Source organism: Magallana gigas, chromosome 2, assembly GCF_963853765.1.
Source record: "Magallana gigas chromosome 2, xbMagGiga1.1, whole genome shotgun sequence".
NCBI classification, from domain to species: Eukaryota; Metazoa; Mollusca; class Bivalvia; order Ostreida; family Ostreidae; genus Magallana; species Magallana gigas.
The window spans coordinates 55,322,971-55,334,350 of NC_088854.1; the positions used below are offsets into that span (position 1 = coordinate 55,322,971).

General features: G+C 37.1%; 1 protein-coding gene across 13 annotated transcripts in view; it reads left to right on the forward strand.

Moving 5' to 3' along the window:
- Positions 1–10,889, forward strand: part of LOC105325026 (kin of IRRE-like protein 1) — a 46,570-nt gene extending 35,681 nt beyond the window's left edge. For 12 of the 13 annotated variants that reach the window (XM_034447612.2, XM_034447619.2, XM_066077323.1 and 9 more), the window contains 13 exons: positions 1,567–1,776; positions 2,647–2,772; positions 3,356–3,470; positions 3,834–4,033; positions 4,300–4,408; positions 4,711–4,862; positions 5,836–6,096; positions 6,630–6,926; positions 7,245–7,355; positions 7,436–7,477; positions 7,628–7,794; positions 7,966–8,096; positions 8,750–10,889. In XM_034447612.2, the coding sequence (XP_034303503.1) occupies positions 1,567–1,776; positions 2,647–2,772; positions 3,356–3,470; positions 3,834–4,033; positions 4,300–4,408; positions 4,711–4,862; positions 5,836–6,096; positions 6,630–6,926; positions 7,245–7,355; positions 7,436–7,477; positions 7,628–7,794; positions 7,966–8,096; positions 8,750–8,897 (2,069 nt within the window). In that variant the 3' untranslated portion in view covers positions 8,898–10,889. The remainder of the gene's footprint in view (positions 1–1,566; positions 1,777–2,646; positions 2,773–3,355; positions 3,471–3,833; positions 4,034–4,299; positions 4,409–4,710; positions 4,863–5,835; positions 6,097–6,629; positions 6,927–7,244; positions 7,356–7,435; positions 7,478–7,627; positions 7,795–7,965; positions 8,097–8,749) is intronic. The other variant, XM_034447620.2, reaches the window with a different exon arrangement.
- The last annotated feature ends 491 nt before the right edge of the window (positions 10,890–11,380 follow it).

Consider the following 11,380-nt stretch of genomic DNA (forward strand, 5'->3'; position numbering starts at 1 on the left):
TGTGAGCTGAAGTACAGGCGCATGTTGTGCATACTTGCCAACTGACCCGATTTCGTCGGGTCACACCCGATTTTTCAACCCTTCACCCGATTATTTTTTATGACCCGGCGGGTCATGCTTTTCACCCGATTTTTGTCGAACAACCCGAAGATCTCCCGATTTCCGGATTTGGTTCGTAAATTACGTTGCGCGTTTGACTTCCAGTTATGAACCCAAGCTGAGCTTGGAATTACGTAACACGTAAACAATGCCGATGGCTATAACAGACACATTATGTGTAATTATTATCGTGAGTTGTTTTGACTAAGCGAAGGTTTAAATCATTAAGTGTGATGGCTTCCAATAAGAAAAGGTCTTCATCGGGGCCAGCGGAATCAAAACCAACAAAAAGAAAACGATATTTTTGTACCTATCAACATATCTGGGAAAATGAATTCCCATAAGTAAAACAAAGTAATCGAGTACAAAACGAGGCTTTTATGTTCTATATAACGCACATTTGAATATTGGATTTTGTGCCCAAAATGATCTGACTAAACATTCAAAAACGCTTAGTCATGTATAGGATGCTTTTTAATACACATAACTCTTCCAAGTCACTTACAACTTTCATGCCATCATTTACAGAGTTCAAAAGCAAGGTTAATGTAGCAGAAACTCTTTTTGCATTTTTTTTAGCTGAACACAACCTACCATTTTCTGTGTCAGATCACTTTGCAAAATTCAAAATCAGCAACTGTTAGTTAAAATGCTTCTTTGCAATAAAGCATTACACATAAGTTTTTAACACATATTTCTATTGTATATACCTATGAAATGCATGGTAAATATGTAGTGAATGTCGTTACGCGCTATGACCAGATTTTTTACTTTCCAAATCTGGTCATGACCAGATTTTCACATGTTGGAGGTTGGCAAGTATGATGTTGTGGTAACATGATAGACTAATGAGAAAGCTTTGTAGGAATGTTAGAGACTTTCACCATGGGGTAGGGGTAATTAAAAGTGCACCCTATGTATGATTACTTTGTCATATTTATTGCAAAATATGAAACAAAATATGCAACCTTGATTAAAGACATGCAGTAATGTTTATTCAGAATATTTAAAACACATTGCTGCTTTCATCCGTTGCTGCGTTCCCATGCATAAAGACACGAAATAAACAAACTCAAAAGGTTCATGCTATGGTAATTATTGAAATTATCCAGACATAGACTTAATGTAACTGGAATTAAATTGTTTTCTCCTTGGGGTTTTGAAGATATAGCAAAATAAGAGAATTTTACTTTGCATATCTGTATTTTTTTTTCAATGTTCTTTTAATGTATTTTTTTTAATGGCTTTATGGCCAGGATAACCAAAAATAAAAATGGATCACTGGTCAATTTAAGTTCTTCTGTAGAATTTGATTAGTCTGCATGATTAAAAGATAAGAAGCATTAATTCTATTTGGCCAGTGTAAATTATTGTATTATATTGATATACATCCAAGCATAGTGCATAATGTCCAGTAGGATGATATTGAGGTAACGCATATGTATAAGTTTTTTGTCTTATTTTCAGTATTCGGAGGCCAAGATTTGGTGGAAGGACCAGAGAGTGTAAAGTCCACCATTGGAGGCCGAATATTACTGAAGTGTATTGTAAAGAATCGCTCCGGGATCGTACAGTGGACTCAGAATGGATTTGGTATGGGGAACGATAGAGACTTGCCACCTTACCCCCGCTACAGAATGGTAGGGGAAAGGACAGAGGTCAACAATGATGTCATAGGTAGGTGGAAGTTCCAGTGATAAGTAAAAACTAAAATGCTGCAATCACTGCATGTGGTAATCATTGCAGATAGGAAAAAGTACTTAATGTAGATTTATTTGATGAAATGAGATGTCTTGGTTGTTACCATTTACTTAGCTTACGGTGATGCTATTGATAGCTGTCTTCTGTGGAAACTGTTTTGATGCTTTGTTTCACTGATTGACTTGGACTGAGTCATTCAATACCCAGAATGCCTCAGTAATTCCCTACACCTGTCTGGCGTGTCGCTGAGGAGAGAAGGCTCTCCTGAGTGACTGCCAGACATCTCACTGTGTGTGTGTTGTCATTCCCGTGATGCTGATCGCCTGCGTCAGCTCCTATAGGGCAGGAATCGTTGTCATAATCCCTCGAATACCATGGTACTCAGAATAAACAGAAATTAACTGTCATCTAACAGGGAGGGGGCCTTTGTATGTCAGATTATGAGATATCAGAGTGGATTATTATACTTACCTCAAAGTCTGCTACTCACCTCAACAGCCACTTACTACAGAGTCAGAAGGGAAACAATTATTGCTGGGTTTTCAATATGCTTGCATGTTGCAGAAAAACATTTTGCTGTGTATAAAAGAATTGTTAATGAAAGATTGATTGATGATTGTTGACATAACATAAATTCCCTGTTAGTGGGTGTATTTTAGAAAAAAAAAACACCCTATTACATGGGAATATAATTCAAATATGCTCATCTTCCTAATTATTCTAGTGCTAACTCCTACAGATAAAAAAGCACCTGGTACAAAATGCTTTGCAAACACTGGCTTTATGCTTTTGTAAATTAATCATACTGTTTGATCCTACAAATTAACCATCACTCATTTGTTACAGAGGAGTTCAGTCTGGAGATTACAGACGTCCAACTAGAGGATGATGGGAAATATAATTGTCAGGTGACTCCGACAGATGATGACCCCAGAGTGTTGCTGAGTGATGAGGTCACTGTCACAGTCATAGGTAAGTCAATTATAGGTGTGGTGGTGTGTAGACAAGTGTAGACAAAGACATTTGTAAGTGTGGGGGTGTGTAGACAAAGACATAGGTGTGGTGGTGTGTAGACAAATTGAAGACAAAGTCATTTATAAGTGTGGTGGTATGTAGACAAATTGAAGACAGTCATTTATATGTGTGGTGGTGTGTAGACAAATGGAGACAAAGTCATTTATAAGACTAGTGGTGTGTAGACAAAGTTATAAGTGTGGTGGTGTGTAGACAAGTTGGAGACAAAGTCATTTATAAATGTGGTAGTGTGGAGACAAAGTCATTTATGAGTGTGGTAGTGTGTAAACAAAGTCATTTATAGGTGTGGTGGTGTTTAGACAAGTGTAGACAAAGTCATTTATAAGAGTGGTGGTGTGTAGACAAAGTCATTTATATGTGTGGTGGTGTGGAACAAGTGTTGACAAAGTCATTTATAAGTGTAGAAGTTTGTAGACCAAGGAATTTGAAAGAAGAGAGGTTTACCTTTTATGATGGAATAGATATGATAACACCTTGGTGTGCTGGTATGTTATTTATCTTCTCTCTTTCTTTTGTTCAGCTCCTCCAAACCAGGTGCTGATAGACGGGGGAGACATCAAGTCCCTGGTGCTGGGGGTCCCCACCAACATCACATGTAGAGCGGACGGAGGGAAGCCGGCCCCTGAGATGCTGTGGTAGGTCCATCCTTCATGTCCTCAATGTATTAGCAGTGGTACCAGTAGCTCTTAATGTTTCTGTAATGTCCTTCTGTCATGCAGTCGAGCATGGGAATTCATTTATGACATGTACTGTGGTTTCATTAAAATTCGTTTACCAGTAATACCAATTTTTCAATGGGAGTTTGTTGTTGAGCTGATCCACATAACTAAATGTTCATTGGAATGCAAAGTATATCATATTGCATTGAAGGGATCTATCTATCCAGAAAATTATGATTTATGTATTATATTCAAAAATTTGTTGACTGTTTTAAAGTATTCCAAGCAGCATGGACCTATATACTCAGAGGGATGATTATGAACGTGTTTGTATTGTAGGTATAAGGAAGGGACTGGAAGGATTACAAACAATACATATACGATAGCCACGACCAATGAATCCACCAAGGTTACAGATGTTATCAGCATTGTGACCTTGAAAGCAACCAATGCTGACCATGAGAAGAGAATTGAGTGTCGGGCCAAAAATGAAGCTCTGCGAGAACCATTGAGCACCTATGTGACTTTAAACGTGCAATGTAAGATGTTTTATCACTTGTGAATACAAAACTTTATAAACTCTACAATAAAAAAAAAGGTGTTCAGTCTTCAGAACCCTGAAGCACTTACATGACTTTTAACATACAACGTAGGAAGTTTTAACACACTTATGTATATATATTAACCTGGATAAAATCCATAATGCCAAAAAACCCAAACTCCGTCTTGATGTGGTGTACTAGTACTGTGGTGCAGAGTGTAATGAGACGTGACAGAGAATTTTGAGTTTTGCTTTGATTTGCAGATAAACCCAGAATCAACATGAGTCATAACATAAGTCGACCAATGAGAGAGAACGACTATGTCAGGTTCTCCTGCGACGGTGACGCCAACCCGCGAGAAGTCCACTGGAGGTATGTTTGTGGTCCTTAATGTCCAACTCCATTCATCACAGCAGCCTACACAATGTCGATACATATTACATAACACTGCAGCTATTGTTTTCTGATAAAGTGCACATTATTATCATCACTTTAAAAAAAAATTGTGCTTGTTTAAACACTAATATAAAATGAGAATGTTTGTGTATAAGTTCGATATGAAAACTTCATTATGGATTTTATTTAAAACAATGTCATGTTGAAACTTCACATGAATTCACCTGAGACACATTTTGCATTTAGTGACTAAGTAAGTTTATGATTGTGTGTTTTAGGTGGTTGAGGAATGGACACACGATCGGAGGACAGACACGCAGCTATCTGGACATTGCCCAGATTTCCAGCGACTATCATCAGAACACTATAACCTGTGAGGCAACTAACATCATCGGCAGCACTGTGGCGGAAATCACGCTGGACATTCTCTGTGAGTCGCAATCTTTCTGATATATGAACCAGGTTCTCCCTATACTGCTCCCTGACGCCATGCACTCTCTGTTACTGAAATATATCAGACCTTCAAATTAATCTAATCCTCAATACACTGGATATAGCTGAGTGTGTGTTATCTAGGTTTCTGGGAATTTGACGGGTTCTCCATGTCAGGCTGATCAGTGACTCATGGCTGATGGTCATCGGAGACCGGTATCTAGATCACTGTTACAGTCCTACATTTATGTTCCTCAGGATACCGCCACCTCCACAGATAGTATCGGAGGAAATCAGACCAGACTAAAGCATGCACACTCTGCATCTAGAATCTGTTTTCACACATATTTTACGAGTCCCTTATCAATGCTTTCTATTTTGATCTGTCATAAGATATTTGCTGTGTTTTGGATGCATTGTAATGGAGGCTTTGTTTTTTGTGTTTTGAAACATGCTGACCATAGCCAATGAATTACTTCACAGCTATTATTCTGTCAGCCCATGCTGTGCCTGATGTTGTCATTTATGTACAACAAGCAATTACATGGCACTAAAAATGGACCCAACTTCCTCTCCATAGTTAGTTTTGTTGTTCCTGAAATGATGCATACAAAATGCTAATTAGTTTTGATGGAGATAAGGATTGGTGCAGGCCTATCAACCGATTGACAAGACCATAAAGGCTTGGAAACTCAGCAGTTGGGCTGCCCAAGGAGTGTTAACTTTTTATGACACTTCCAATGCATTCTCGGAACTTGAAACAATCACCAAGATTAAAGCAACCAGTTACTTTAAGTCAATAACATTTTTTAGACTAATTTGAAGTGTATTTATAAATCTCCTGCATTCAAGGGAGTTATTTTATGGAGACGTTAATCCCTTTGTCTTTTGTTGTAAATCTTCCCACTCAGTGAATTGATTAAGCAGTTGATTTTGAATACTTGTACTAACATTATTTTTATCTCCTACAGATGAACCAAAGTTTATCGGGGTCAACCAGTACATTCCTGTTGACCTGAATAAATCTGTGACCTTGACCTGTAATGCAACTGGTAACCCCCAACCTCAGATCCGCTGGCGGAGGTCTGACAGCCAGGCCCCCCTCAGTGAGACCACGACCCTCACCCTCTCTAGGATCGGCAAGGAAGACCTTGGCATGTATATCTGTGAGGCCAGCGCTCTGTATGGGGCTTTCACTACCAAGAAACTTGATGTCTATCTTCTTCTCAAAGGTACGCCCAGCTTAATGGAATATGTCAATTGATTTTACTCCCTCTCACCAGGAGATTACATTGTTGCTTTTTAACCTTGCTGAATTACAACAAACAAAAACATCTCAAAACCTTTCTTCCTCTATTTTTTAAACACTAATTAACAAAAAAAAATGAAAGAATGGGAGCCTTCTTGTTACTATTTCTGGTTTGTTTCATGTGATAATAAGCTATTGTAATTGAGTTACTTATCAATCAAGACAATTATAATTTTCAGATGTAAAGGAAAGTTTTTTTTTTTCAAAGATGTTTGAAGAGATATTAATAACAAAACACAGTTGGAACATAACATGAAACCTTAATCTTTAAAAATAATAACTTTGCCCATCAGAATATTTTTTGTTTAGAACTTGAATAACTTTTTTTGTATCGATGCTCACTGTATGTTTACTCTTCCTTGATCATTTTGGTAAAAAAAAATCACTCATATCACACAGCTGTGATTGAAATATCCTAAATCCCCACATCACACTGATTAAAATTGATTATTTTAGGTCCCCCTGAAATTAAAAGTAAGCTCAAACAGTTTGCTGAGCCGGACCTTGATGGGAAGGTCTCCTGTCTAGTCCGCTCTGTTCCTTACCCCGACCAAATTCTGTGGATCCGGAACAAGAAGATCATTGACTACGCCCAGTCCGGGCGATACTCCATCACCCAGACACAGATGGCGGACGGGGTGGAGAATATCCTCCACATATCTCACCTGACCCCAAGCGACTTTGGGGAGTACATCTGCACCGTGTTTAATGGCTACGGGAATGACACAAAGACCATTGTGCTAGCAGAGACAGGTCAGTTTCACCAAACCCAGATACAAGTTATAGTCACATAGAAATATTGCTCTTTAGTGAAAGTGCAAAGTTCTTTTTCTGTTTACAAAATATATGTATGTTTCTTTATTTGATAAACATTGCAAAAAGCACATTAAAACATTGCTTATAGATTAAAGTACAAAGTTCTTGTTCTGTTTTTTATATACCGGTATGTGTATTCTCTTGCTTTAGAAACAGAAAAACAAGTTTGATTGTCTGTAGATAAGCAGGAAAGTATGACTATAGATGGTCAGGTCTCCCAGTACTCAGTTAATGGACCTATTTTCTTTATTACAGAGAGCCTCCATCTGAGTTACATCATCGGTGCAGTCTGTGGTGGTGTGGCCGTCCTTCTGTTTATCGCCGGAGCCTGCATTCTGTATCACCGATTTAAATCCTCTGACAATGGTATAAACACTTGTCTGTTTGCAGCAGAAATGCTCCTCTTTTCTGTTTAATTTGCTGAGATTTGTTCCTGTAAATTTTAGGTGAAAACAAAGATATCATTAAGGAAGGTGTTGAAACCGATAGTAAGCATGCATCATCACTCTCCTCACTGTTACACAATCTCTGGGTGCAGGCTTAGTTTCCTCTCTTTCATGTTCACCGGGTTTTAACTGTGCAGATTCTCACACTTGATAGTATTCCTTTAAATAGACTTCATTTATTTGTGATTTCAGAATCTTATGCAGAAACCGACAGCCACACAGAATTCAAGAAACGAGAAAAGTCAGATTCGCCGTCAGATTTCACAAAATCCACGTTAATGGATGAATGGAGACAGAATCTAAACTATCACTGCCCCACAGAATTTGATGAAATAAACAACATCAATAATGTTTATAATGTAAGTTTTTCAAATATAATCCACTCAACTGAAGAGAGATAACTCTAACACACCTTTAAGTAATGCTCTCTACGGTTACACATTTTACTTCATTCATTGAACTGAAGAAAGATAACTCTTACATACCCTAGTACATGCTTAGTTGTTCACTTTAACTCTCTTTAATTATAGGACCCCAGACTAAACACCAGTGGGTATGGTACGTTGAAGTCGGACAATATCATCAATGGGTATGAGAATCACAACGGGCACCTGTTCAGTGACTATACCCACCGCAGTGATGAGTCATTCCCTGTGGAAAAGTGAGTGACACAAAAACACAGTTATTTTTTGTTAATGAGTACTTTTGGAGAGTTTTGTAAATTCTTTAATTTACTCAGGTTATTAATTCTGTGATTTGACTGTTTTGCATAAGATCGCCAGAGTATAAAATCGCGAACGCCAAATCATTTTGATAATTCCAAAAGATAAAAGTGAGATTTTAAAATCAGCGAGATGTGCTTCACGCGATTTTACGCGGATGTTAATTCCTTGCGTTAATGAGGAATTTACAGTATTATGTGTGCCAAAATATTTCTTCAAAATTCTTATTATAAAATTAAGTTAATCTAAAATTATAATGTTGGACTTAAAATATTATCTTATTGGCATAAAATTGGAATTAGAATTAGTATTAGAATAAGAATACATGTACACATCTATTCAAATGCAACTGTGATTTTTTTACTAGAGGCCCTGAGAGAAATCTAAATTGTTGAATTTATACATGGACAAGTTTTTACATTGATTGTAGATTCAAATATTAATTAACAATTTAATTGAAACTATTTAATTTTTTTTTTAAATTACTGTAGGATTTCTTCCCAAAAATCCAGACTACATTATATATGTTCTTGTAACCTCATACTGTTTATCATAAATAGACATTAAAACATCTGACTGCATTGTTTTTTAGTATGAATGGCTACAACACCACAAACTATGGAACCAGTACGTTTCGAAGTGGATCTCGGACGGACTTCATGAAGCCTGATTACAGTGGCGACCCCTACCGGCTACCACCAGCCAATCTGTCAACCACACAGCTTGCCACAAATGTATGAGAGCGGTAACACCGTCAGATAATACCTTATCATCTGTCATACACCACAGCTCATAGATATCCAGGATGGCTGGTCCATTAGTATACATACAATGCAAGTACTTCATCTGCTTTCCATTTACGTGCCGAAGATGAAGAAATGACTTCTACTGTGTAGATGTGAAAGTGCGTGAGAAATCTTGACTCATTAGATGCTCTGGTTATAGTGATGTTGGGAAGAAATAATTTCCAAATGAACTGGATGAAATCCTTAACTCTGACCATAAAAAAGTCAAGGGGTTATTGACAAGAAACAGACTTGTAAATTGCCTGTTGCTTTGTGTGTGTGATATTTGATGGTGTGTGTTGTAGGCTGTACATTATAAATGCAGTCTCTGATACATAGGAAGATCAACGGTTCAGTCAGAAGCATGCTGTCTGCAGTCTCCGATACACTGAGAGATCAACGGTTCAGTCAGAAGCATGCTGTCTGCAGTCACTGTTACGCAGAGAGATCAACGGTTCAGTCAGAAGCATGCTGTCTTGGTCATGTTTTGTTATTCTATTGTTTTCAGAAAGAAAAAAAACACTTTAGTGCTATCTCATGTCCTTATGTGTGTTTTTATTTTGCAGATGCTCTAATTCAGTAGAAAGTTTACATCTATTTTTGCCAAGCAAATTCATTTGATTTGAATCAAAAGTTGATTTTTTTGTCATAGGAAATCCAGGTGCTTTGTGGCCTGTTGTATTTGATCTCTGATCTGCCAAGAACCAATAGTCAGACAGCACAGACATTGGTTGTAGAACTTGTAAAACATTCCAGTTATTTTACAGTTTAGTGCCCTTTTTAGGTGGAATTATTTTAATTTGTATCCCATCTTCATCTTGTATTCAGATCAGCTATATGTGTGATATGCATGAACTCTTGTTTTAATATTATGTTGAAACAAACTGCTGAACTCCATAGAGATATAGGATCACAGTTCACAGGACACAGGCATTGCTCACATCAACACAAAATGGTGACAAGACCACACAAAAACTGACCACATTGTCATAAACAGCGGCCATACTATCTTACACACAGAAAGAATATTACATCACAAATATAGGCTCATCATCATGCACACAAATTGTGGCTATATCAACTAAGAATCTACACGTAAGGTATATATAGTTATTTTAAAATATTGTTAATGAACAGAGTTTGGTCCCAAAACAAGGGTGAACTCTAAACACGCACATCCCTACCAATATCATGACACCCGCAGATATTACCACTCACGTCACCGAACTTTACATGATGCCATATGTCACACTTCTTTCACCATATGTCACTACACACACATTGTGAAGTTGATCGTGTCATAGTGTGTTCTAATTTGATGCTTGATCAGTGTTTTACATGTACTCTATGCATATATAAATGTACCAACCCTGAATGGACACAAAATCACCGGTGATTATACCACAAGTGGTGAGAGGAATTCAGAAACAACTCACAATTCTAGTCAAACTACTCACTGATAACAAGGAAACATTCTACCTAGATGTATGTACTTTCAGTTGTAAAAAATTTAGAAAACATTTCTTGAATGCATGAAAAAAATTTTCTCTGTTTAGTCAATGGCGGTGTGCAATTCTCGTTACTTTCTGTTTTGTGAATGGTATTACTAACCGTGTTCATGGAGTTGAGTTCAGTCCCATTTGTTTTTATTTTATTTGTTTAAATGTGTTATAGTCATTTGAAGAGAGAGAGAGAGAGAGAGAGAGAGAGAGAGAGAGAGAGAGAGAGAGAGAGAGGAATTGAAAGGTCACAAATTTTTACTGTCTTTTTTATTACCTTTTTGAAGAACAAAAGAGATGTCCATATTCATGTATGTAGGCGTATTTAAATCAATGATCTATTTAATTAACTATGTTTCATTCTCACTTGTCTAGAATGTTTGAGATCACAAAATCAAATGATATATAAACAAGATTGAGAAGAAATAAAATCTTGTCTAAAGAATAATTGTACGCTTCCTCTGTAATTTTTCTACCCCCGCTCCGAAGGAGAAGGGGGTATACTGTTTACCCTTGTGTGTTGTCTGTCCTTCTGTCTGTCTGTAACAAAAATTTCTGTTGCATTTTTCTCAGCAACTATTAATTGCAGATGCTTTCATCAAAGATTTCTCAGCAACTATTTATCGCAGATGCTTGAAATTTTAACACAATATTTGTTTAGGCATGCCACATTGTGGGATATAATTTTGAACCAATCAGATGCCAACTCTCTGTTGAATGTCGACTTTGATTATTTTGCATATTCACATCAGAGCAGGGGTATCACTAGTGAGCATTGGCTCACAGATATCTTGTTATTATTCCTGTCCTGGCAAAGAACTAATGGTAGTAACAATAAAATAAATAAAATAAGAGGCATAGGGTTCATATTACATAAACAACAATAACCACAACTCTTTTTATCTTATTATTCCAAACTTGGAATCATGATCTAAATGA